The sequence below is a fragment of the Labrus bergylta genome, chromosome 3 (genome assembly GCF_963930695.1).
Source record: "Labrus bergylta chromosome 3, fLabBer1.1, whole genome shotgun sequence".
NCBI lineage: Eukaryota > Metazoa > Chordata > Actinopteri > Labriformes > Labridae > Labrus > Labrus bergylta.
This window is the reverse complement of record NC_089197.1, coordinates 20,844,192-20,869,482: the sequence shown is the minus strand read 5'-3', so window position 1 is coordinate 20,869,482 and position 25,291 is coordinate 20,844,192. Positions and strand designations below refer to the sequence as shown.

The window sequence follows — 25,291 nt, the reverse complement described above, 5'->3', positions numbered from 1 at the left end:
CCAAGAATTATTCAACTTAAAACTTTTCAACATAGAGATATAATTTCTGAATATTATCAGATGTTCTGCCTATTGTAGCCTACCTAATGTACAGAGTTGGGAAAAACGGAAAACATCCATAAACTGTCTATTTGAATCTTTGAAGTAGAGCTCCGTACAAATTCTAACATTTTACAAAAAAACGCAGTTGGGGAAATTTAGAGTTTTAAATGTGCCAATATTTTTCAATCATTTGTTTTGAATTGTATTGCTCTGTAAATCCATTTTGGTGCTACTTGTCTTAACTACAATTAATAAACATGAAAACACAATAATAGTATTTAAGGCATACTGCAACCTATTGGCAGGTCTCCCTGCAAACACACAGGCCTACAATCCTCTGCAGATAATTGAAAACGCAGCAGTGTCACTGGTCTTCAGACTATTTTAAATACATCCAGATCTTTCATGTAGCTTACACTGACGAACTTAACGATTGTATTTTGACGCTGATGATATTTATGACGATGACAATGTTGTTGATGATGATGATTTTGAGGATGTTTCTGATGTTGATTATATCCACGATGCTGATGATAAGCATATTAATGATGATGATATCAATTATATTAATAATAATTATAATAATAATAAAAATACTGTCCCTCTCTCAGACCTACCAATGTTTCTATGATCGTCTGTAGACAAGAAACTGTAAAATTGTTTAGATTGATGAAAGCTACAAAAATGGAGGTTTGTGAGGCGCTGTAGCCTTCTGTCAGTGTGATCTTAAAAAAGTATTAACGTCTGTTTTTTGATAGCCTATTTTATCTTTAATGATTATGTTAAAGATTATTTAGGGAAACTTACTTTTTTTTAAAGATATTAAAACGTATACCGGAATTAAGAGTGATCCCTGTGTGAAACATAACCAAGCATTTTAGTTGGCCTACCATATTCTTCCACCGAAATACCATGATAATAATAATAATAATGATAATAATAATAATAATAATGCAGACCTCAATTTAAAACACTGTGAAAACATTGTCAATTGGAGCGTTGCTTAGCAACCACATTGTTTGTCATGTTCTCTTTCAGGGCTATTTTGTTAGCCAGTAGATGACTAAGTTATCAGCATTTGTGTATAACGCTAATTGCAACTTTGTAACATATTTATTCAGTCTCTTTTCTTTTCTTTTCTTTTTCTTTTTACCTCAGACGTGTGACATGTTCGGCATCAAAACAGACCTCAAAGGTTTGAGAGTTTTTCCAAGGGATTTTCTGTTCCGCGCTGTCAAAATAAAAGTCCTTTTGGCGTAATCTTAATGTAACGCTGAACATAAAGTAGCTTTACTTCCGGTTTGGCATTGGTTATTTGGCTGACTTGACGCAGCTCTGCTTCAAAAGAGTTTTTTTCTACGTGTACGCGCGCGCACACACTCATTCTCGCCCTCTCCAACACACACACACACACACACACACACACACACACACACACACACACACACACAAACGCACGCACTCCCTCACTTACTCCTTTCTCTTTTCAAAAGCCCCTTGTGAAACAGATTGACAGGCTAGAATGAAAATGAGGCGGACGCTCGGTCACGACTTCAGTGCGTACGCGTCCTTTTGAGAAGACCTCTAAACTTGGATCATATCACCATGGGAGCTATTTGGGCTGCGAGGGACTTCTGTTTGTTTTTGCTCTTGTTAAATAGCCGCCAAAGCGCAGCTCTTCCAGAGATTCGAGGTGGGACTGTAGTGAGTGTGTGGTCATGTGTGTGTGTGTGTGTGTTGTGTTTTCCAGTCATGGAGAGTGCTACTTTACGCACGCTTTACAGAGTGCGTTTATGTTGTTTCCCCGGTCCGAGTGGTGCCTTTAAAAAAAAAATAAATCTTTACCTCATTTTTTTTGGGCTCTTTAAGACATGCCTGTGGAAATAATTAACTAATGGCTATGTGTTTGTAAAACAATTTTTGTATCGTAAGTAAATTGCATTAACACTCATTAGTTAGTTTATACTGGGGGTTTTCAAATATCCCGCTGTGGGCTACTCTTTTCATTAGGCTCGTTTTTATTGTTGTGCGTCAGTTAACAGTTATAGGCTTACCCTCTTTAGTGTTTACTTACAACAAACAACAAACGTAGACAGTGCATCTTTGAATGTCGTACTATTTGATGTATTGGAATATGTGAATGTTTCCTGGTGTTTATGACCTAAAAGACCCTTTGGGATTTCAGTAGATCCATGTGCAGAGGGAAGTGATGGCTGTCACATTGATGCTATATGTCAGACTACTCAAGGCTCATACAAATGCACGTGTAAAGCAGGCTTTAAAGGAGACGGAAAACACTGCGAAGGTAAGTGTTTTCCATTTGTTGACCTATATAATCTGACCTCATTTATTTCCCTGTATAAATGTAGGATATACACACGTTTGCCGAGTGCTCTCAAGTTATTGAAGACCAAAATGTTTTGCATTTACATTTTCTGATCAGTGGGTGGACATTTGCTCATATGTTGTTTACTTTCAGACACTGATGAATGTGACTTGGAGTACAATGGTGGCTGTGTACATGAGTGCAACAATATACCAGGCAATTATCGCTGCACTTGTTATGATGGATTTAATTTGGCACATGACGGACATAACTGTCTCGGTAAGATCAGCTTTAAAGGATCGAGTAAAATAAACTTTTGTGATTAATCATTTGCTCTGATGGTGAAGAGTTCAAGTTTATGTTGGCTCTATGTGTAGTTTCTCACAGTCACACAGCCTACTCTTCTTAAGTCCACTTAGTTTGACTTGACTCTGCAATACCTTTTGTTTGATTCATGCAGTGATTTAAACTAGTTCTGAATATTTATGTGTTGTGTGAAAAAGTTTTTATTATCTGCATTGTTGGACAAAAAACAAACCACAATTGTTGCATAGGGTAATAGCTAAGTCGAGAATAGTACACACATTTGTTTTGTTAACACTGCTAATGAAATGAACTTATCCCCTGTTTTGTAGATGTGGATGAATGCAAGTTCAACAATGGCGGGTGCCAACACACTTGTGTCAACACCATGGGCAGCTATGAATGCCGCTGCAAAGAGGGCTTCTTCCTTAGTGACAACCAGCATACATGCATCCACCGCTCTGTGGGTGAGTGAACACAACATGCGAGCTCATTCTGTAAACAGCAGCCACGCCTGCAGCCGTAGCTTGACGACAAAATTAATCTCAGGATTGTAGAAATGATTTAGTCATTTAAAAAAAATGATGATGATTTGATGGAAAGTGAGACTTTAACAGTTTCTGGTTCATATATGGTAGAAATATTAGATTTGTACCATTTGTGAGAGTGTTTTTGGTTCATGTTTGTGATTGCTTATTGTATCAAATTGTCAAACAAAAAGTCTGAGAATAATTGAGCAAATCGCTTCAATATTCATAAACAAATCTAAGATTGACGGCACAATGAAGGGTGACAGGTTCAAGCTGGCTTCTGTCACTGAGCCTTTATCTGCAGCAGCCACATGCTGTGGGAAAAGGATCCCTGTGTCCCAGGGAACAAAATAAGTTAATAACTGCAACGCTCAGATCTATGTGGCCTGTGTCACAGATTAGTCTGAAGAGCCTCTGTATTGTCTTCTTGACTGAAGTGAACTAAATGCGAGTACTTTCCGCTCCATCAGGTCATGACAACCCTTTATAATCCCGCGGACCTGTCCACTCAGCTGTGACCCATCTTTATAAACGCTGCTTCATCGCATCTCAATGCAGCTCAAAGAAAAGTATGTTCCCGGAACTTATTTTCAGGGAACTTTTAAGAAATTTTTACCGTTGATTATAGAGGTTTTTTTTTTTTTATCCCCTCTCATAACGCTGATTGATGTTTTCTGATTGTGTAAGGCTTGAGAACAGTCAGTGTCTTTAAGGATGCCAGACTAATCTTGCACTATTTGTGCCTTTGTGTGGAGCCGGTCAGTCGCCGTAGGAGAGTTTCATCGTCCATCTCTTTCCCTCTTTTTATCCCAGAGGGCCTCAACTGTATGAATAAGGAACACGGCTGCTCCCACATCTGCAAAGAGACACCCAAAGGGGGTGTGGCCTGTGAATGTCGTCCCGGGTTCGAGCTGGCCCGGAACCAGAGAGGCTGCATCTGTACGTACTTCACAGCATTCAGCTAAACTCACACCACAACACAACCTAGTCACACTTATAAACCCGTGTGTTGTGCCGATCAAATGTCTAATGGATGCAATGTTGTTGACCCTGCAGTAACTTGTAACCATGGCAATGGAGGCTGCCAGCACACCTGTGAGGACACAGAGAGCGGCCCCATATGCAGGTGTCACATCAGGTACACACTGCAACCTGACAAGAGGTCGTGTGTAGGTAAGAAATTAAAAAAAGTTTGTTAACTCAGGTGTTGTTTAAAATAGGGAATGTAAAATATTGTAAGACGTGATGCCAAAGTCAAATCTCTTAATGTTGTGTCTCTTTATGACATCCACCTTTAAAACTCCCTTTGAAGAAGATTATTTCCCCTCTGATGGGTGTGTACAATATGGCTTTGTTACAAATAACCTGCCAGTACTCTGTGAGGGTTCCTAGTCATCGAGGTCACGGTAATTGAAAGTTTAATAGAAAAGACAACTGGACATCTCGGATGGGAAGCAACATGTGTTGAAGAACTTCCACCAAGTCATGTTGCCATTTGGACTAAACTTTGCATGACCCGCCATTAGTTCAGTCGATTCAATTCATTCAAAATGACTGAACATGAAGAAACCAAACATGATACACTTCTCCATGACTCCTTTTTGGTTTATTATGTATAGTAAATGAAGCACAAAACATGTTAAACAAGCACTCATTCCAGACATTCACAATTGTAGACTTCTACCTGAGTGAATGGAGTACTAAGCAAGTTAGACATTTATGAAATTTTGAGGTTCAATGAGGAGCTGAAACAAGCTTGGTTTCTATATCATGCTATTTGAAAGTGTATAAATTGATGGTTTTAAGGTATGGAACTTTCAAACAAAACCAAAAAATAAGTAAACTGGATTTCTAAAACTGGCTGTAAAAGTATTTTTTTTTAGTTCTTTTTTGTCTTGTCACATGAACCACAGGTATCCATCAGGGTTGGCTTGTAAACATTTAATTATATTCATAGAAACTAGGGGAATGACTGAGGTACGGTTAATATTTTGGCCTCTTCAAATCCTTTCCATGTTGTGTCTTTTATTAAATATGTAACAAAACAAGGCGTGCACATACCACGAGCAGCCCACAGTAAAACGCTCTTTGTTTTTTTAGTATTGTGATGTTATCATGATGGAAAAATGAAAACACATTAACTGGAAACATCTCTCAATGTCAGTTCTCCTGTTAGGCGCTTGTGTGCATTTTTCCACACAATGGTTCTGTAGGATAAAGATCAGAAATTGGGTATTATCCCTCCAGCAGCAGCAGCAGTGTGTGTGAGGTCCAGGCGTAGCACTGCGATGTTGTCTTCAGATTCACTTTTCTAATCTGATGTGCTACCTGACGAAAACACCAAGCTGCTACAAGCTGAACATCTGAAGTGTAAACATGCATCTGGTTACTGAAAGGGGATCTACACAAACAGAGCTGATGTCGGCAGAAAAATCACGCCTATGATTGCGTTGCTTTTAAAATGTTCTGAATTTGTGAACCTACTCTTATTCTGTCAATGATTTGTTTTGTTTTTTTGTGTCACAGAACGAGACGAAGCCACAGCGGAGTCTGCAGACCACAACGCAACATCTTTTACTGAGGTGGACAAAAGGGTCAAACGGAGACTCTTAATGGGTAATAATAATGCTAAATTCTAACTGCACATGCTGCATGGCAGAGAACCACTTAGGGATATTATACAGGAGAGAGGACCAATCTCTAGTCAGCCTATGCATTCCTCAGACTTTTGAGCAAACTGTGAAATGACTACGGACTCGCTGTCTCACCCCCCAGCTTCCCCCCGGAAAAATATGCATTTGTGACAGTGTGATACATTTCACATTATCCTTCTACCTGGGAAGGGCAGGGTGTACATCTTTACTTATATGGTGTTAGTTGTGGAGTTCTTGATCACATGATTTGTGTAAAACATTGTGTCTTAGGCTGTTTACCAAGTTCATAGCAAGAACATGTCCAGTAATACAGAAAATAACTTTTGTTTAGGTAAGCCTTCATGTCAATATATACTCAGCCTTTGTATGAGTGACAGCAATTATTCATGTTTTGAACTGTAGAATTAAACACTTCTGTTCTGTATTTTTCTTGCTCATTCAGCTTTGTGGTCCAGCTGCTTTAAGGGCACCATGTGGAAAAAAAAAAAATTAAGACTCTGTTTAACAAAGGATCTAGCATGTAACATTGAGATATGAAGTGCAACTTTTCATAGGCATTGACATTGTGTGTTTTAATTTCAGAAACCTGTGCTGTGAACAATGGAGGTTGTGACTGCACCTGTAAGGACACATCCACAGGTGTACGCTGCAGCTGCCCTGTTGGCTTCACACTGCAGCCGGATGCAAAAACCTGCAAAGGTCAGACTGCCATTCCTTAAAAAAAAACTATTATAAAGAAACGGATTTGAGCTTTTTCATGAATGTGATCACGAAGATCTTGTATCCCACAGATATTGATGAATGCGAGCTCCACAACGGTGGGTGCGAACACTTCTGCAGGAACACCATTGGCAGCTTTGAGTGCAACTGCAGAAAAGGCTTCAAGCTGCTGACGGACGAGCGTTCTTGTCAAGGTAGAAAAGCTCCTGAATTGTTTAAATCAATGTGATCCATCCACAAATATCTAAGACAACATGTCAGATCTAGTTGTTAGATAAAAGGGGGTGTCTCAACACAGCTTTTGTGTAACCTATTTTCTTTAATTTCAAGTATGAAAAAGTTCAAATGTACCTGTTCTTAAGACATGTCAGATGTCACTCTGTGGGGGAATTCATGATCAAAAACTAGCATTTCTCTGTGGTTGGAAAATCCCTCCTGATGAAGAGTGCAACTGACTGCCCTGCTATTATATCTTCTGTTCATTTTGATTACAGATATAGATGAGTGTTATTTTGAGCGCACATGTGATCACACATGTGTGAACTCCCCTGGTGGTTTTCAGTGTCTGTGCAACAAAGGCTACACCATGTATGGACTGGCCCACTGCGGAGGTGAGTCTACAAAGAAAGGAGGGAGCTTCATGGGACAAGTTGAGCACAACATCTCGGTTTCACTTAAAGATGTGTTCAGATAAAAAAGAATACGAATGCACATGCTTCTTGGTTTGCTGTAATTATTCACCCTGTATTATTAATGAAAATGACTTTTTTTCTATTCTCCTGTCAGATATAAATGAATGCAGTGTGAACAATGGTGGTTGTGAGCAGGGTTGTGAGAACACCATGGGCGGATTTGAATGCTTTTGCCATCCTGGCTTTAAGCTACACTGGAACAAAAAGGACTGCATTGGTAAGCCAGTGCCTCTTCCTATATGGGAGGCAAATCAGTTGAGTGTGTGCTGTTTCCATCCCACATTTTTGACATAAAAACTTAGGGGACAAAAACAGGAGATACTTTGAATTCTGTTCTCTTTTTTCTCTTTAATTCTCTGTCACTTGGTTTTCTTGTGCTTCAGTGAAACATCCCAAAAGATATGAATCTTTTGGTGCTGGAAGATGTTGGACTTGCCTCGTTGCCCTTTTCGCACTGTTGCAATCAAAAGTGTTCCATTTTACCTTTGAGTTTTGTTTTGATTTCCATCTAGAGGCTGAGGGTTCACCACCAGCAAGACAACCGTCTAAACCTACCTTGAACTGTAGTAAGCTGGAGGGAGGGGACCACTGCTTCCTGACATGCCAGTCCCAAGTCCACATCAGCAGTGGTGAGTTTGGTTGAGCTTCAACTCAGTATAATACAATTTTATTGCCATGATGGGCACAGTTATAGAGGTATAACAGTTCACACCTGTGCACTTCACGCAGCCTACTGTACACGTCTTTCTTACGCTTGAGATTTTTAATCTCATTTACCAAGACTCACCTGCTAATTACTGTACATACACTAGCATTTGTATACCATAGGAGTCACTCTTGATATCTTTGTCCAGCTTTTATTCACAAAACACATAACCATTAGCTGTTTTTAAAGGTAAATTATCTGTGATCATTATCTAATAAAACGCCACTCCTGTGGCTAATACGCTTACTATTGACAAGTACAAGATTCAACCCCACATCAAAAAATCCAAGCAAGCGCTTTAACATAGGAAACAATGATGCATGTCTTTGTATAGTGAAAATTGGGAATAGTGAAATTCTTTAAAATACTTGATCCAATCAGTATTCTTCATAAATGTAATAAGCAGGGCTGCCAAGTTTGGAGTGAGACTTTGGAAGAAGGGACCTTCAGTCACTGGCGAAAGAAATGGGGCCGTTTGTAGCCAGATTAATATCTCATATTAAATCAACATTAGGATTAGACTGTTGTGATGTCATTATTCTGTCTTACTCTGTCGTTATTCAGGCAGCTCCTCTCCTCCGCCAGATTATTTCTGCAATTTAAAAACAAGTTTCCTGCAATTACACATTCTTCACAGTGGAACAGCATAAGTAGAAATGAAAGTTATTGTAATATCGGATACAACAAAGACAATTTTGACTAAATTAAGTAAATAGTTAAATTAAACTTTGAATTCAGCAACCTGTCCTTTGCTTAGTCACCCCTGTTCACCAGCCTGTGTCACATTAACTTACTCTTGCTCAGAGTGACTATGAAAGAATGCATTTTATTAAGATACAAAAATAACACAATTCATATCAAAAAGAGTTGGCTACCTAAAGTTTGACTTTCTGCTTAATTTCAAATGCATTATTTACTTCATTATTTAATTCACTGACTGTCACACCAAAGTTTGTTCTCTTCTCCTGAGATGGTGACTGCATGACCCGCCCTACTCTGCCTCTGATTGGTTGGTACTCGTTACCTTTCATTGGTTTGGTTAGATTAAGACATGAGGACAGATGATTTGTTAGGGATAATATCTGGGTAAGCAAATCAGAGGCAGAATAAGGCCCCAAGTTCAGCAAGCAGCAAGTAAGAAAACATATTAGAGAGGATAAAAATAAAAAGGGGCAACTTTTGATTCTCATCGTGTGAAACGTGAGGATTAGCGTGTGGCCGTGTGAAGATGCTCACCTGCATGACGGTCAATGCTTGAGACTCTGCAGCTCGGAATAAGTCATTAGGTCAAGCTGTTCTAGATCTGCTTGTGTGTCAACATCAGTCTGCAGAGAAACTTTTCGTGTTCCTACATGCCGCCTGTTTGCTCTCTCTTACTTGGCTTTTGTTGCCTTAACTTTTGTCTGTGTTGGTCTCTGTGTCATGGCCTCTCGTGTTTGCAGGGATGGAGGATTCGTACACGGTGACCTGTGGAATGCCTCTGCCCTGCCTGGCTGAAGCACAAAAGAACAGCAGCGGCTTGCAATGCTTAGGCAAGTTCAAAACATCCCAGATTAACATCCATCTTTTAACATCCATCTTTCTGCTCTGCCACACAAAACAGTAACTCAGGAACAGCTCAGGCTTTACTTTTCAGCTGATAAATACTGCCAGTAGATGAAAATGATGAGTTTTTATTTCTTTTCTTCCTCTTTCCCGCAGGTCCAGAAATGACAAATGTTCCACGCATTAAAACCACAGCCACTTTTAAGTCCGGCTCTGCAAAATGCAACTTGAAACGAAGTCATGATAAACTAAAGGAGAGCTTGAACTCAGCTCAATCAGGTACAGAGGTTGCCAAAACAACAAGCACAACAAAGCCTCCAAACACAGGACCTAGATCACGGATAGACAAGGATTACATTTACAATCTCCTTGTTGCTGGTTAAAAAACATTTAGGGTTTACCCAGAACTGCCAGCATTCAAAGCTGCACTCTTTAGAAGATAAAGCAGACCTCAGAGTCAAAGTAAACCAAAAACCAAAGGCGAATGTGAAAGACATTTTGTGGGGAAAGTGATGTGGTTTTGAGTGTCTTGAATGTCTCAGTACAGCACTTTGTCTGGCAGTGACAGGGGAGGATGTAATTAGCCATAGCATGCCTTTCAGTTGGTTCTGACTGAGCCATCAATCAAATGGGTTTCCGATTGTAGGATTATTTTTGCTTCTCCAAAGGGTTGTGATGTTAACATCCCTCACATTCGCTGAAAAGGCACAAAAGTGTTTCCAATGAAGCAAAATGACAAAAAAAGATCCTTTATAAGCTTTCTGATCTACACTACTGAAAAGTTATCAAATTAACTAAACATAAGGACTTGTTTTTGTTGTTTTCTGTTATGCTGTCAAAGTTTTTCTTTAACAATTGTGCAAAATTTGTTTGTTAGATAGCAGGTTCCTCTTCACTGAAAACGTCCAGTTCAGCTACGTGAGCCTGCGCTGCACCTCATCCGGACAGCGAACACGCAGCCGTCACGGAAGGAAAGCTGGCGAGGAGGACGGCTTGTCGATAACAGCTGAGTTTGAGCTGGATGTGAACCTAGAGGAGGTAACAGGTTGGTCTCTCTGCGCTTCCTGTCTGCCTGCCTGCCTGCCTGCCTGCCTGCCTGGGACCTTTGTTTCTCATCCTCCATCTTTCTTTGTTTCTTTCCTTTTCTCTTTTCAATCGCTGCTGTTCATCACTAAACAAACCACACTGATAAAGTATCTCCTGTTTTGACTCGGCTATGGTGGTGGGCTCTGGGTTGGGACTCTTAATCAATGTGTTTAGAAGTGGTGGCCTAGATCACTCTTACCCTTACTTGATGGTGGATTTGTGGGTCTAGTTGCGCATGTGAGCAACCCAGGTGAAAGTACAATTTACGACTTTTTTTTTTCGCAATGGAAACAGTTGTGGTATCAAGTGCCTTTCTCAGCAGAGAGCTGTGACCTGAACTGTGTGCGCCGACGCTCAGAGAAGAGGCTCAGGAAGACCATCCGGACCCTGAGGAAGTCCATCAACCGGGAACAGTTCCACCTTCACTTTGCCGGGTCTGACTACGAGCTCAGCAAGACACTGGGCCAGCCAGCAGAGCTGCCGGGTCACTGTGGAGGAGGACAGGTGCTGGTGGGCAGAAAATGTGGTGAGTTATTCAATGCAGAACCTATGTCAAATGTCAGGCGTCAACCTTTCAACCAGGGACCACTTCTGATGTAAATATTAATTCTTTTCATCTCACAATTATCAACTTCAACTGCTGTTATTGCAGCTTACATTATGGCTTTTACAGCTTCGACTGGGCCCCATACAAACAGTAGGCTCATAGCTTTTTCTTTAAGCAATTGAAATGGTCCACGCTAGTAAGATATATTTAGACGAGCTGCTTTAATGATTAGATTAGATTTGGAACAGGTGTTGGCCAGATGAGTGCCTTTCTTTGGTTTTCAGACATGCTGTAATGAGCTAGTTGGAGGGGAGAGTGGGCTCGCATGGAAGAACAGAGACTCTGTTGTTGAAATGGTCCAGCTTCTATGGATAAAAGTGTAACATGAGGGCTGATGGCAGCTCTCCTGGTAGCTGTTGCCTCTCGCTTGGGTTTTATATACAACCTGTGATGGAGAAAATGTTCATTAAATAAGACCGCACACTGTCAAGCGTTGGAGAGCTGAAGGCTGGCATGTGCATTCTCTGGCTTTTGGGACCCTGCGCCCCCTAATTTCGGGCCTCACAGTAAGTTCTCTGCCTGCTGCGCGCTGTTTTAATATCAGTGAGAGGAAAGTGCTGCCTTTCCTCTGTGGAGATGTCTAAATATTAATTTAAATGGTATGCTTTTTGTTCAAATTTTGCGCATGTCTTTCCCAAATGTTGGAGATGTTTGAATCTGACAAAAAGGCAGATCCTGAAAAATATACGTTTTTGTTTATGCCCTGAAGAAAGCATCGGAAAGCGTTTTTACTCATCTAAGATTTTTTTCACTTTAACCAAGGAGCAAATCTAGCCTGAAAAAATAACTTGTCTGTAGTTTCTTGAGGTAAAATTTGTTAAAAGAAAACCCACAGCTGAATACATCTCCCTTCAACTCAACATTTCTCTCCTCTACATCAGCATCAAAGTTAGTTTTGCTGCTGAGCCGTGCCAACTTGATTTAAACCCAAACTGCTCCTGTTCTTTACTCCTCTGTTTCAGTAACTCAGCTCCTGAGTGTGTTGATTTCTTAACTCCCCCGCTATGCTTTCAGGTCAACATTAAGCAGTCTATTGGCCATGGCAGGGGTGTAGACATGTAATTTGGAAGAGGAGTGGAGGGGGGGGAAGCTGAAAGGCATTCTTCTTAACCTCCAGCTCTTTAAAGGAGCTATATTTTTCCCCCTCCTCCCGCTCTGGCTTAGCTCGGAGTGCAGTTTAGCCCTATTCAGTTTGCCCACTCCATTGAAAAGCCCATTTGGGACTTGTTCTCGCTGCCTCAGATGGATGACAACACAGGCTCTTGTGCATTTGGAAAAAAAATATGCATCCTGCTCGGTGCACTCTTGAAAGTGTTTCTCCTCTGACTTTGATGCTTTGGTTGCTGCTTACATCGGTTTCTAGGATGCTTCTACTTAAATGAAGCCTATGGGTGATGAAGTTAATTAATTATGCAAATATCCCTCTCTTAAAATGATATTTGTTGGTTTTCACGTGACTGCATCCCAACACACCTTGATCTGAAAGTAGGACCAGAGCAAACATGTTCACATAAATGACCCAAACTTTCTGTTCTTGGTACGTGTCCACGTTTATTTGACCGCTCTAGTTGACTTGTTTGCGTGTTTGTTTTAACATTGAAGATGTTTAGGAAGTGCTCTTGATTCAAGCTGGCAGTTTGAGTGCTGTGTCCCCCCTGCCCCCCAACTGGGGCCACTTTGCATGACCCCCAGCCACTAAACTGCTAAAGAGAATTGACTTCAGCCACACCATGGGAATCAATTAGCATCAGTTGTTTGGGCCTCGGCTTGATAGGCGCGAGCAGCGATTGGGCCGAGCAGAATGGGGGGATTCAGAAACCTGACCCCTTTTATTGGGTTCAGCTCCTTACCACTGTGATACCGTGGTGTTTTCCTATGTCATCAAGTAGGCACAGACTTGGGACTTGAATAGAGGTGAAAGGTCTTTTAAACCTCTTTGGGGCCATCAATTCGAGGACTCTATAGAAGCGTTCTTTGCATTTGAAAGGCTTCAAGGTTTTTTCTCTCTTTCACTCTCACTCTCTCTCTTCTCGCACTGCTTCCCTCTGTCAAATAAAAGCTGTTAGAGGACAATGCAATGATGGCTCCTCATGGTCTTTCAGAGTAAACAATGGGTTTCAAAAAATGAACTGCTCTTGAGAGAATTACATTTTCTTTCTTTGGAGGAAAATCGAACAATTTGCTGAGCCACATAGAATGGATCCACATTAAAGCTTTTTGTGTGTTGAGCTTCCAGAGATTGTGGCTTCTCTACTTACAGGCGGCTTAAACTCCGGCACATTTTGCGCGAAAGGCCTGCGATTTAATTGATTTATTCTTGTGTGAGATCAGCCTCAATTTTCTACTGAACTTCTGAAGAACATCAGACAGACACAGTAATTCCCAAAATTAATAACAGGCATCGCTCTGTGTGGGAGGAACCAAAGCAAAACGGCTTTCTGCTCCCTCTAATCAAGACTTTGCACTTTTGTGAGATAAGAAGGAAATGCTCTCTTTGATTTGCTTCTGTGTTTGCTTTTAAGAGAGGTGAGGTTGCTTACGGTGGTAGAAATGTTCCTCCCTAATGCATGGCTATAATGTGTATAAAGTATTAGGACGTGTCAGATGTAGTTAGAGGGGCAGCTGTGGAGAGGTTGGGCTTTTGTCTGAAAGGTTTTAATGGGTCACAAATGCATTTACATAGCTGAATATCACCTTGTATTTAACTTTTATGTTTGTCATTTTACTGACGATATGATTCACCCTTCATTGAATAGTGTTGCTTTAAAAATTAGGAAACGATTTAAGTAACAACTTTGCTATTATCAATTTCAACTAGCCTATTTCTTTTTGTTAGAAAATGTTTGAATTTGACCATAAACAGACCGTACATTTTGTTTTCTATAGCCTAATTGTTATTGCCAAAGCACAATTCTTTTATTTCACGCTTTCCTTTATTAGCTCACCTAATAAAAATCTTCTTCCACTTGATTCCAACTAGTTTAATTTAAATATTTCCCTTCTGAACACTGTAGTAATAACACAAGATCTAGCATGAGCTATTAGATAGTCTTTATATTTAGTGTCAATAACATTGACATCATGAATCAGGTTAAAAAGTCATAAAATGACCAAAAGAACACGACTAATGTTACAGATAAACATATAATTATACACTCTTTGTCTTTCTTGACTCTATGCTTTGTCTTCTTTACAGAGAAGATTTTAATTTAAAATATTAGATTACTTCTTTGAAGTCATGAGCTAAAGTTGGTTGGTTTATCTTTCTTCCTTCTGGTTCACAATTAAGATTTTCTTTATTCTGATACATGCTTTGACCGTAAAACACTTTTTCAAACACACGAAGAACACAACTATCCCAGTGCCAGGTGAATATTTACGACTTTAAAAGCCGTTCTTGAAACTCATCTTTCTCTGGAGTTTATAAATGAGTTCATGTGAATTTGTGAGTTTGAGGAATGTAAATATTTTTTGTCTGCATCTCATAGTATGATTTGTGCTGTTAAATCACCCGGTGAGTTGTCTTTCTACAGTAGTGGAGTAGCTTATGCTGACATGTAAAAGATGGATGACAAAAACACTTGTCATATGGATTTATTAAACATAAAATCTGAAACCCTATTGAACTGTTGGGCTGTCTTTTAAGAACACTGATTCCTGAAATGTTCATTACATGCAAGTCAAGCTCTGAAATCTGTCAACAGGTTGATAAATTGACGAGGCTCAGCTTACGTTTGATGTGTTAAGGATGCTCTTAACTGTGTTTATCCACTTCAAGTGTGTACACGGTGCTGTTTGATTACACTTAAGAGGCAGCTGATGAAGTCTGGCTTACTTTACTTTCATGGTCTTGTCATGCAACTGAACGACTGTCGTTAGAGTGTAAATCAACTCTGTGGTTAGGACTGTTTCATTATGTGCAGCCACAGGCCATCCTGCTCTATTTGTCGATTCATGTCTGTCTAGTTTTTTTGGAGGCAAGCTTTACATGACTCAGACTCGTCTATGAAAACAATAATGATGTATGTTAAAAGTTCAGACAAACCACACTCTGATTAAACAGACCTTTTTAAGTTTGTGAGTGAAATGTCTAATTTCACCTGCTTGAATGATCAAATGTTTGTATTCCATTCCAAATGACTACTTTAATAAGAAATTATGGTTTTGTCTTGTAAAAACATATGTTGTTCTCCAAAAAACAAAATCTTGAATCTCCTTTTATTCACTCCTGTCTTCCAGTGAGCTGCCATGTCGGGACTTACTTGGATCGGGATCAGGGCAGGTGTGCGTTGTGTCCTGCTGGAACGTATCAGGATGAGGAGGGACAGATGACTTGTGAGGTCTGTCCTGGACCCGAAGGAAGAGACATCTCTAAGGTGGTCGGAGCTCGAAACATGTCAGAGTGTGGAGGTAAGACTGTCAACTCTATATTCTGTTATTATATTGTGAACTCTTGCACTTCTCTATACATGGGTCTTTTTCTTTAAATATTTTTTTTGGGGGGGCATCCTTATTGGAGGGAGTCTAAAATCTGTATAAAGAAAGAGTAATAAACAAAAGCAGCACAAAAGGGACACAACATTTGTGAAAGTGTTTTGTGTATATGAGCCACACAGGAAGCGATGAAGCCTTGATAAGGATCTCTCCCTGACAGATGTTCTGCTTTGTGTAAAGTCAAAGACGCTTGAGCTTAGATGTTGAAGATGTATTTGAATTCAAACAGTGAACACGCTTCCTCCAGACTGAAATAGAAGGCTGAAAGAGCCAGCATGTTTTTGTCTCCTCTCGAGCTGTTATCAGAGTCACTTTGTGGCTGAATCCCGGATCCCAGCTCCTCTGTCAGACTAAACAACAGGAGCTATCAGCTAACTCCCACTCGCCCAGTTTGAGAGGTGGTGCACTCAGAGATTAAACAAGTTTCATTAAAATGGGAATTTAAGGAGAGTCTTTTCTCTTATATTTCACATGTAATAAAAAAAACTTAAAATAAACTAATAAAGTGACTAAGTGGTGCAGCGCTAAAAGGTTTATAGGAGGGATAAAATGCTGCTGTGTGTGAAGGTTTTCCCTTTGAATTCACTCAATGCTTGTGTGTGTGTGTGTGTGTGTGTTCAGGTCAGTGTCCCCCCGGTCAGTACTCTCATGACGGCTTCATCCCCTGCCTCCCTTGTCCTCTGGGAACGTATCAGCCAGAAGTGGGACGCACCTCCTGCTTCCCTTGTGGAGGAAACCTGGTCACCAAGCGCAGTGAAGCTGTCACCTTTCAAGAGTGTGAGACCAAAGGTGAGAAAGCCATGTTTGTAGTTGTTGTAAAAACTCCAGTTTAGATCAGTTTAGTTCCCCATGTGGAGGTAATAACCGAGGAGGTTTGATGGTTTGTTTAGAGCTGAGAAAGTCAATAAAAACCTGTCAATCCTGATAGATGGAGTGAAACCTCTGTTGCTGTTAAAGTTTTATTTGTATCATTCAAATCTTTTTACACACTCATCATCGCAGCAGAATTGCATGGCTGCAGTCAGTGGAGCTGATGTGCTGACAGGAACTCTGCTGCCCTCCACAGCTCTTTTATTGTCTTTGCATTTAACAGCGTGAGGTATTTTTGAACTATGCACCTCCTTGATGGCAACCTTTAAGGATCTGAGTGGGAGAATTTTGGTTCAAGCCTCTTGACAGTGCATTATTGTGTACAATCTAATTGGTTGAGAAGGTTCCATCTTATGAGATATTTGTTACATTTTGCTCACTTTTACGCTGTTATTCTTTTTCATAAAGACCCTGCAATATTTCCAGCTCAGTGGTCATTTTAAAGCAGAATTTAACCCCCTTTTTGAAAACTTTTGTGTGTTTGACCTTAATGGATTGATACCTGCAGTTAAAAGAGGATGTAAACAACGACTCCATCCATTAAAGATCAAGCTGTTAACCTGAACTTAAAGATTTTCTTCAAGAAGTGTTACACTGCTGGTTTGATTTGTACCATACCCATACCATACCCACAGGACTTCACTTATTTTGGGTTGTAAACATTAAACCCACAGTGAATCATTTTGGCATGATATGAACTAACAGTCTTCTATCTTTATGCTTTACTCCTGCAGTCCAGTGCTCTCCCGGACATTACTACAACACCAGCACACACCGCTGCATCCGTTGTCCCATAGGCACGTTTCAAGGAGAGTTCGGGCAGAACTACTGTGTCTCATGCCCTGGAAATACCACTACCGACTTTGATGGCTCAACTAATTTCATGCAATGCAAAAGTATGTATGTGTGAACAATGAACAGCTCCTGATTTAAATACATTTTCAAACAATTTTCAAACAATTCTTGCAGCTCCAAAAAAAAAACAACAACATATTATTTAACACTCTGATCTATGAAAAATTACAGACCGACATTGCGGAGGAGAGCTGGGAGATTTTACTGGCTACATCGAGTCCCCAAACTACCCGGGAAACTACCCAGCCAATATCGAGTGCACCTGGACCATTAACCCACCCCCCAAACGCAGAATCCTGATTGTCGTCCCAGAAATCTTCCTGCCCATTGAGGACGAGTGTGGAGACTACTTAGTGATGAGAAAAAGCTGTAAGTTTCACTAGAACAGATATTTGAGTGGATTCATAACTATTTGTTTCAGGGTTTTTCTTTGTTTGGGTTTGGTATGCTTAGGTTCACAAAAGGATTTGTGGTAGGCACACAAGATATTGTGTATAATCTTATTTGTCTTACTCTGGTTACACCTGATCCCAGGCATTTATATTGTCTATTTTTACTAAAACTTCATTCCACAGCTTTATCCAACTCGGTGACAACCTACGAGACTTGTCAGACTTACGAGCGTCCCATCGCTTTTACCTCACGCTCAAAGAGGCTCTGGATACAGTTCAGGTCCAACGAGGGAAACAGTGGGAAAGGCTTCCAGGTCCCATATGTGACGTATGATGGTAGGAAGAATGATATGATATTTCTTTCTGCAGAAAAAAAACACAGTGTTCTGTACAAGTTTTTTCTCATGTGTTGAATTAATGAAACTATTTTTGGACTTTTTGTGTTAAAGAGGACTACCAAGAGCTGATAGAAGACATTGTTAGAGATGGAAGATTATACGCTTCAGAGAATCACCAGGAAATTCTAAAGGTATGTTGGGACAAATGATTCACATGAAGCACTTTTCATTTCTTGGTTGTAGGTTTTTTGCATTTCACTTTTTTTTTAATAGATGAAACGTTCAACAGATTTTTTTTTTTTTATCTCAAATGTATTTATGATACAGTTCAAATTGTTATTTTTTTTTATGTTAAGTATCTGCAAACCAAACTACATTGTTAATTTTGTTGATCACATCAACACCCACAAGCGCCCTCTTTTGGTGACTTGTGGAAATACAAGCTGCTGTTGCTCATATTTGCTTTTGAATATGTTTATTCTTGTCCGTTAATGGAATTCATTTTTCTAATCAGGACAAGAAACTTATGAAGGCGTTGTTTGATGTGCTGGCTCACCCACAGAACTTCTTCAACTACACAGCACAAGAATCACGAGAAATGTTCCCAAAATCCTTTATCCGCTTCCTGCGCTCCAAAGTCCTGAGATTCCTTCGCCCTTAGGATGATCCTGCCCTTTTATTGGATATTTCCTGAAAATCTAGATCAGATGCCGGCTAAAGAATCTGTTTAATCCACTGACCCAGTTTAAAAATATTCTGTAGTTATCTGTATCTGTTTTCACATGGAGTGATACTAGAGGGGACTTAAACAGAGGAGAGAGGAGAAAGTGGACAAGTCATGCAAGTGAACAAAGATTTGAGAATAAGTGATACGTGGCGCACACAGCACTGGTATCCTCATAGGCGGTCTGGCTCTCTTCAGTTTGTTTGGAGAAATGTGTTTACATGTCTTAATTAGCAACTGTCAACTTCAAACTCACCATTTCAAATTTCAAATCTATGTGTTGATTGAAAAGCAAATATGGTAGCTAAATGGATACCTACTGTCAGTGATGCTGTAAATAGAGTTTGTATCTGCAGTAATCTTAACATAGACTATTTTTTACAGGTAGAGGTTAATCAACAGAAATACTGCTAAAGGAAACAAATATAGCACCATTTTTTTCTTGGTAACATTAGCACTACTAAAGAAGTAGTGGCACTGACTGCTACTGCCCTGGAGACATTTTTCATTTTCCAAATGTTTTGCAGTCGCACAAGTATGCATCAAAACATTGCACATTGCAATATTGTGAACTAGCAACCAAAGACAACCGTTGGTTCTGCAAACAGTGCCGACAATGGGGGGAGAAGTGATTTTAGTCACTGAATATTTCTGAAAATTGAACACTATAATGTCAGAAAAGTCCTGTAAAATAGAAACGGAGCTATTTGCCTGTCTTAGATGACATATATATTTTTGTATGGTTTTGTACATCCAATATACTGTAAATAAAGATAGGACACTTGTTTTGCGTTTGTGTTATAATTTGTGTTTAATTATTTTCTCTGTGGTCAACAAAAAAACTTTTGTTTTTTCCTAAGCTGCATTTCATTCACATACTCAGATGCATGATATCTTCAATAAAGCAGTTTTAATCAAAACACACATATTAGTAAGACAGCATAAGAGGCAATAAAAACGCCATTCTCTGATTTAAGCTGGAAAAGAAAGAACGGCATGAAATACAATTAGCCTGTACCAACAGATTTGAACCATATTGGATTTAAAGCTTCAATGAGGACCTTTTGTTTCTGTTGAGTTTGGCGACCCCTGCAGGCAAAGTGACACCTTTACAACTCTACTGATTTTCTCGTGTAAGTAGGTTGCGTGTATGTTTTTCTTTATTCTGCTCCTGCTCGATTACAACAAATAATCAGACTTTTTATGTCATTTAGTCAAATTTCCCTTTGCATCGACATTAACCCGCCAGCCGGGGACGTCTTGTGCTTGAAATCGAGCAACCCCAGCGGTGTTGTATGCGGAAATGGACCGCCATTTCCGGAAAGCACTAGTCAGCTGCTAGGAGGCTGATGATGTTTATCCCCGAATAATCTTGCAGGCAAATGTCGTCAGCTGTTAGTATTTTCTTTATATAGTGTTTCGTTTTGCTTTTTTTTGTTTTGACAAGCGGTGAATTATAAACGGGGAAACCTCCTGCAGACTGAAAGATGAAGTCTTTGTTTCTTTGTTTCTCTGTGGCTTGTTTTGTTCTGTTCAGCCAAGTGACAGCGAAGGTAAGGCTAATGTTAGCTGAGTTAGCTGTGGTTAGAAAGACAGTGTTAAAATGGTCCTCCTTTTTAAATATATAAAAAACACAATCCTGCCCTCATTCATGAGTTAATCCTGTGAATAGATTGCGTTTCTTTGGCCTCTTGGGGTGTTTTAAACTCTGTGTGTGTTTAAGTGTGTGTGTTTAAGTGATGCACCTGGCTACAGGTTAAACAGGAACTGAACATTATAACCCACATGCAGGCTGGATATAATTGTGGTAGCTTTTTCTTGCTCATATGGACTGTCAGTAACCGAGACATGATCATATTTGACAGGAGAAAATGTGATAATACCACAAAGGCTACATCTACATACTTCTCACATGTTTGTAGTCATCATTGTTACAGGAGCAATAGGATACCTCCTTTGCATGTCATTTACAAAACACATTCAATCAAGACAAGTCAAAGAAAATAACAATAATACAAAAAAAATACAATAATTTGAGTTTACCAGCAGAATTGTGCGGATATTTAGGAAGAGCGTAGGACAAAATGATGAAATGTATTAACAAAAAAACTCATCTTGAAACGTGTGATCTGCCTTTTACAGAATTCCGAGGACATTCGTTGTAAATGCATCTGTCCACCGTACAGAGACATCGAGGGTCAAATCTACAAACAAAATGTTTCCCTCAAAGACTGGTATGTCTCTAGACTTCCATGGATGTTATCAGCCAGCCCTTTTGCGTACTGTACGGCCTACCGTCTTATTCATGTGAATGTGTTGTTTTTCCAGTAACTGTCTCCATGTAGTGGAGCCCATGCCGGTGGATGGTAAAGACGTGGAGGCGTACTGTTTGCGCTGTGAGTGTAAATATGAAGAGAGGAGCTCGGGGACCATTAAGGTAAGTTGATGGTGAAGCTTGTGTATCAAAAAAGGTAAGGGATGATTGATTATATCTGTCGGACCACCGTAGAGCTGCACCCCGGTCATCCTATTTGTTGTTCATCTAAGAAACAAAACGCCCAATAAAAATACATTTAGGATAATCAAATAAATAGAGCTTGCACATTTTGTTATATCTTGAATGTTTTATGGATAATTGTTGATAAATCGATAAGTTTACCTGTAGTTTCACAACTTCTTTAGTATTTTCTCTCTTTATCTTGTAGTCATGTTGAACAACAGGTCAATAATCCTTCATATTTGCAGGTAACCATCATAATGTACCTCTCTATTCTGGGCCTGCTGCTGCTCTACATGGTCTACCTGACTCTGCTGGAGCCCATATTGAAGAGGCGTCTGTTTGGGCACTCGCAGCTCATCCAAAGTGATGACGATGTTGGGGTACGTGTTTAAATGAACAAATCGTCTTTTATTGTGGTAACTATGACCCTGCCTCAGCTTTCTACAGTCATGGAATTACTTTGAATTGTCGTTGTGATCATTTGATGCTGGTGGGAGTAGCCTCCCTTTGTCTAAATATCAAATAGGATCCTTTATGAGATTGTAGATTTCTTTATTTCTAAACCGTTATTTGTTAAAGAGCTAGTTGTGGAACAAATGCCTCAAACGTTAAAATGAAACAATAAATACAGGATATTATTTTGAAAGGATCATTGAATTTCTCATTTGACAGCAGTTAAATCTAATGGCGGAGTTTACAGCTCCACTCCAAACCCAGAGAGTAATATTTAGTTTCAGAAAGTGCTTCCTCACTCTTAATCAGATCCATTATTAATCACAAAACGTTTTAGTTCGCATCTTGCTGCCTCTCTCTCTCTCCCTGTGCTTTTGGCACTTACTGGGTTATTGACTGCCATTAAAATGAAAGACCTGCTGCAACAGTTGTATTAGATAAACCTGTTTCTGATATAATTATGAGCATGACGGAGGAAGAAAGTAACATCCAACTTTCTAGATTCATTGCCAGCTGTACAGAAGTCTGTTTATAAAAGTTGATCAGGCAGAAAAGACTCATGGATGTCTAATAGTCTTGTCATTATGCCATAATGTTGCTAAGTAAACACATTATGTCTTTTTTTTTCAATAAAGAACAACGACTGCAGAGCAATCAAAAAGGGTTTTCCCTGGTTTCTAACAGCAAACCAGTCGCTGATAAAATCCTATCTCAGGAAAAAGAAGCGCAATTAAGATACTCAAGGTGTTTACAAACAACAGTAAATAAAGGCGGTCTTCTCTGGGATGAAAAAGGGTTTTTATATGAACAGAACAGTGACTGCCTTTGCCTGAAGGGAACTGCAGCCAACACACTGAGCTCTCGTGTGTTTTCACTGGCAGAGTCCAGGCTCGAAGAATTGTTGTATGAGTGTTTACTGTTAAAATATTCTTGTGCAGAATCAGCTGCAGTTCAAACCAGATGTTTCACAACAATTGAACTTTTATTAAAAAGGAAAGGAGGAGAAGGACTACAGCAGCTTCCAGTTCACTCTCAAAAGTCCTGTTTATGTGAGAAATGTTACTGTTGGGGAAAATATGCCTTTACTTGTATCAGTCTAGATGTAATGGGTTTGCTGTTTGTTTGGAAATAAAAAGAGCAGATTCATGATAGACTCAAGACTTGAACTAAATAGGTCAAACTCTGACTGTGGCCAATTAAAAAAAGATAGCCATTTAACTGGAAGTCCTGCTGCTACATAATCACAGAGGAAGTGTGCTTGTAGGGAGTAGGTCTTTGGTATTGAGAATTTTTGTCGCTTTCGTTTTTGTCGTTTAGTCTAGTTTAATGTACTTTTATTGTGTACTTTTATTGATAATAAAGCAACTTTTTTTTTAAATAACTTAAAAAAACTAGGTTAGAAAATATTTCAGACAAAGACATAAAAGCAATAATGAAAGTAAGAATGAATAACTAAATGAAAACCAAAGTAATTAGGTTACTATTTAAATGCAATAAAAGCTCAGAGTAATGATGGGCTTTCAGCCATCACTGATCTCATATCATTTATAATGTGCTGGTTAGTCTGTTGTGTAGTTTCGTCCAGCTACTATACGTATATATACATTAGGGCCCTGTTGAGACCCGTAACTATGTGAAAGGCGAGCATGCAGGACTGAAAGATTTGTTCATGATTAAATTGGGATTACTTTTGGCCGTTTCACCTTGTAATTCAATATTATTCATGACCTCAACCTAAATAGTTTTGCAAAAACAACTTTCTTGACTTGCAAAACGATCTGGAGGTTAAAAAATAATGTGTAATTCACGTCACATTTCAAACATGATCACGACTTTTCTGGCCTTGGCCATCGACTAATTGTCATTCTTTGTGAAATGAGGTCGTCGGTTGGTTGGTTGGTTGAAATCAACAGGACATTTCTGCTCTGTTAGATCCCCCAAGAAGTGTCTATATATACTGATTGATTTCATATCTTCTTGGTTAATTGTGTTTTTCTCCCCGCTGTGTTTTCAGGACCAACAGCCTTTTGCGAACGCTCACAACGTCCTGTCCCGCTCTCACTCTCGACCCAACATGCTGAACAAAGTGGAGCACGCTCAGCAGCGCTGGAGGAGGCAGGTCCAGGAACAGAGAAAGTCTGTGTTCGACCGCCATGTTGTTCTCAGTTAAAGTCCAGTGTGCCCTGTGATCAACAGTTACTGATGGTGGAGCAAAAAACAAACAAGAAAAACACTGTGATGGAGCCCTCAGTTTATATATCGCTTCCTTTCTCTCATTTGTGATGTGAGGCTTCTGAGTTGATCAATGTAAAGGAGTCCCCTGCAGGTGTAAATTCCAAGTTGGGAACTTTTCATTTAGTCTGCAGCACAAGAGGTAACAGTTACTCAGTTTTGCACAATATTTACTGAACAGTCTTGCATAGCGTTCCCAAGAGCTGAATTTAATCTCTGACTGATAACTGGTTTACTGAAGTGCCAAGTCACCAGAGAATTTCAGATTAAAATTTGATGGTAGACGCGACTTCATCAGTGTAAGAGAAAGAAACATATTTCAAGTCAATATTTTATGACATCATTTGACTTTTACTGGCCACAGTTTGAAATGAAGCCATCAGTCCAAAATTGACCACATTTTCAACATACAAGCTAAACTGTAAAAATAAAACTAACCAAATGTTTGCTGGATAACTGGACCCTGTTTATAGTAAAGTAAAAAAACATTGAAATACTGCTCTCATCTCAGGAGGAAGGACAATGTGTAAAATTATCATCTTTCAGCCTTCTTTGAAAATGCATGTTTTATAATGAACCTTTTATAATTGTGTTTTCAATCCTCCATTCCTACCATAATGTCTGCTGTGAAGAAGTCCTCATTTAATGCATTCTATTTGACATTTGAACATATGATATGCGCTGAACCTCATCTCTTAAATTGATGCAATTTCTTGGTGATGTCATAGTGAACGTAGCTGTGCTATTGACCCTCATCTGTAAAGAACTTTTTTTGTTGTTTTTTTTGGAATCAGTACCCTCTTCAACTGTTTAAACAAATCTAATAAAAAGTCTGTGATTTTCTAACATCAGTACCATTTTGAAGGCCCTTGTTGTTCGTTGGGCTTCATTAGAACACAGTGCGGTGTTATTCTGAGGTGATTTTCTGTGTGATGGGGCTGTGTGAATGAAGAAGAATCAGACCTATAGAAGTGTTCTTAACTATTGTACATGTGAAACCTTTAAATTCGAAATAAATTTATGTCATATTTGTCATTCTTGCAGTTGTAAAGTGTTTACATTTCTTCATGCTTCACATCAGCTGCAGGCCTTACAAGTCATTTAGAAAAACAAGAACTTAACCGTTTTAAAATCTGTGGTTTCCTGTGAAACGAATAGTGGTTATAAATATGGATGGCCTGTTGATTCTCCTAAATTCAACCCAGACACACACTCCCCCACC

General features: G+C 39.5%; 2 protein-coding genes across 6 annotated transcripts; both read left to right on the top strand.

Moving 5' to 3' along the window:
- The first annotated feature begins 1,481 nt into the window (after positions 1 to 1,481).
- Positions 1,482 to 19,684, top strand: scube2 (signal peptide, CUB domain, EGF-like 2). 5 transcript variants are annotated; one of them, XM_065952929.1, is made up of 23 exons: positions 1,482 to 1,735; positions 2,231 to 2,347; positions 2,522 to 2,647; positions 3,004 to 3,138; positions 4,015 to 4,140; positions 4,258 to 4,374; positions 5,728 to 5,817; positions 6,438 to 6,554; positions 6,647 to 6,769; positions 7,070 to 7,186; positions 7,362 to 7,484; positions 7,780 to 7,896; positions 9,416 to 9,505; positions 9,675 to 9,797; positions 10,396 to 10,563; positions 10,924 to 11,130; positions 15,451 to 15,621; positions 16,327 to 16,494; positions 17,310 to 17,471; positions 17,602 to 17,799; positions 18,006 to 18,158; positions 18,272 to 18,351; positions 18,675 to 19,684. In XM_065952929.1, exons 1-23 carry the CDS (start codon positions 1,648 to 1,650, stop codon positions 18,819 to 18,821), a joined length of 3,063 nt encoding a protein of 1,020 aa, XP_065809001.1. In that variant the 5' UTR covers positions 1,482 to 1,647; the 3' UTR covers positions 18,822 to 19,684. The 5 variants fall into 5 exon arrangements, with proteins under 5 accessions (XP_065809001.1, XP_065809002.1, XP_029137921.2 ...); XM_065952930.1 differs by having other exon boundaries at positions 2,228 to 2,347; positions 10,927 to 11,130; XM_029282088.2 differs by having other exon boundaries at positions 1,483 to 1,735; positions 2,228 to 2,347.
- A 513-nt stretch (positions 19,685 to 20,197) lies between these two features.
- On the top strand, positions 20,198 to 25,104 carry tmem9b (TMEM9 domain family, member B). The gene is made up of 5 exons (XM_020657559.3): positions 20,198 to 20,437; positions 21,027 to 21,118; positions 21,213 to 21,321; positions 21,630 to 21,764; positions 23,852 to 25,104. The coding sequence occupies exons 1-5, from the start codon at positions 20,372 to 20,374 to the stop codon at positions 24,005 to 24,007; spliced, it is 558 nt and encodes a 185-aa protein (XP_020513215.1). The 5' UTR covers positions 20,198 to 20,371; the 3' UTR covers positions 24,008 to 25,104.
- Positions 25,105 to 25,291: the final 187 nt, after the last annotated feature.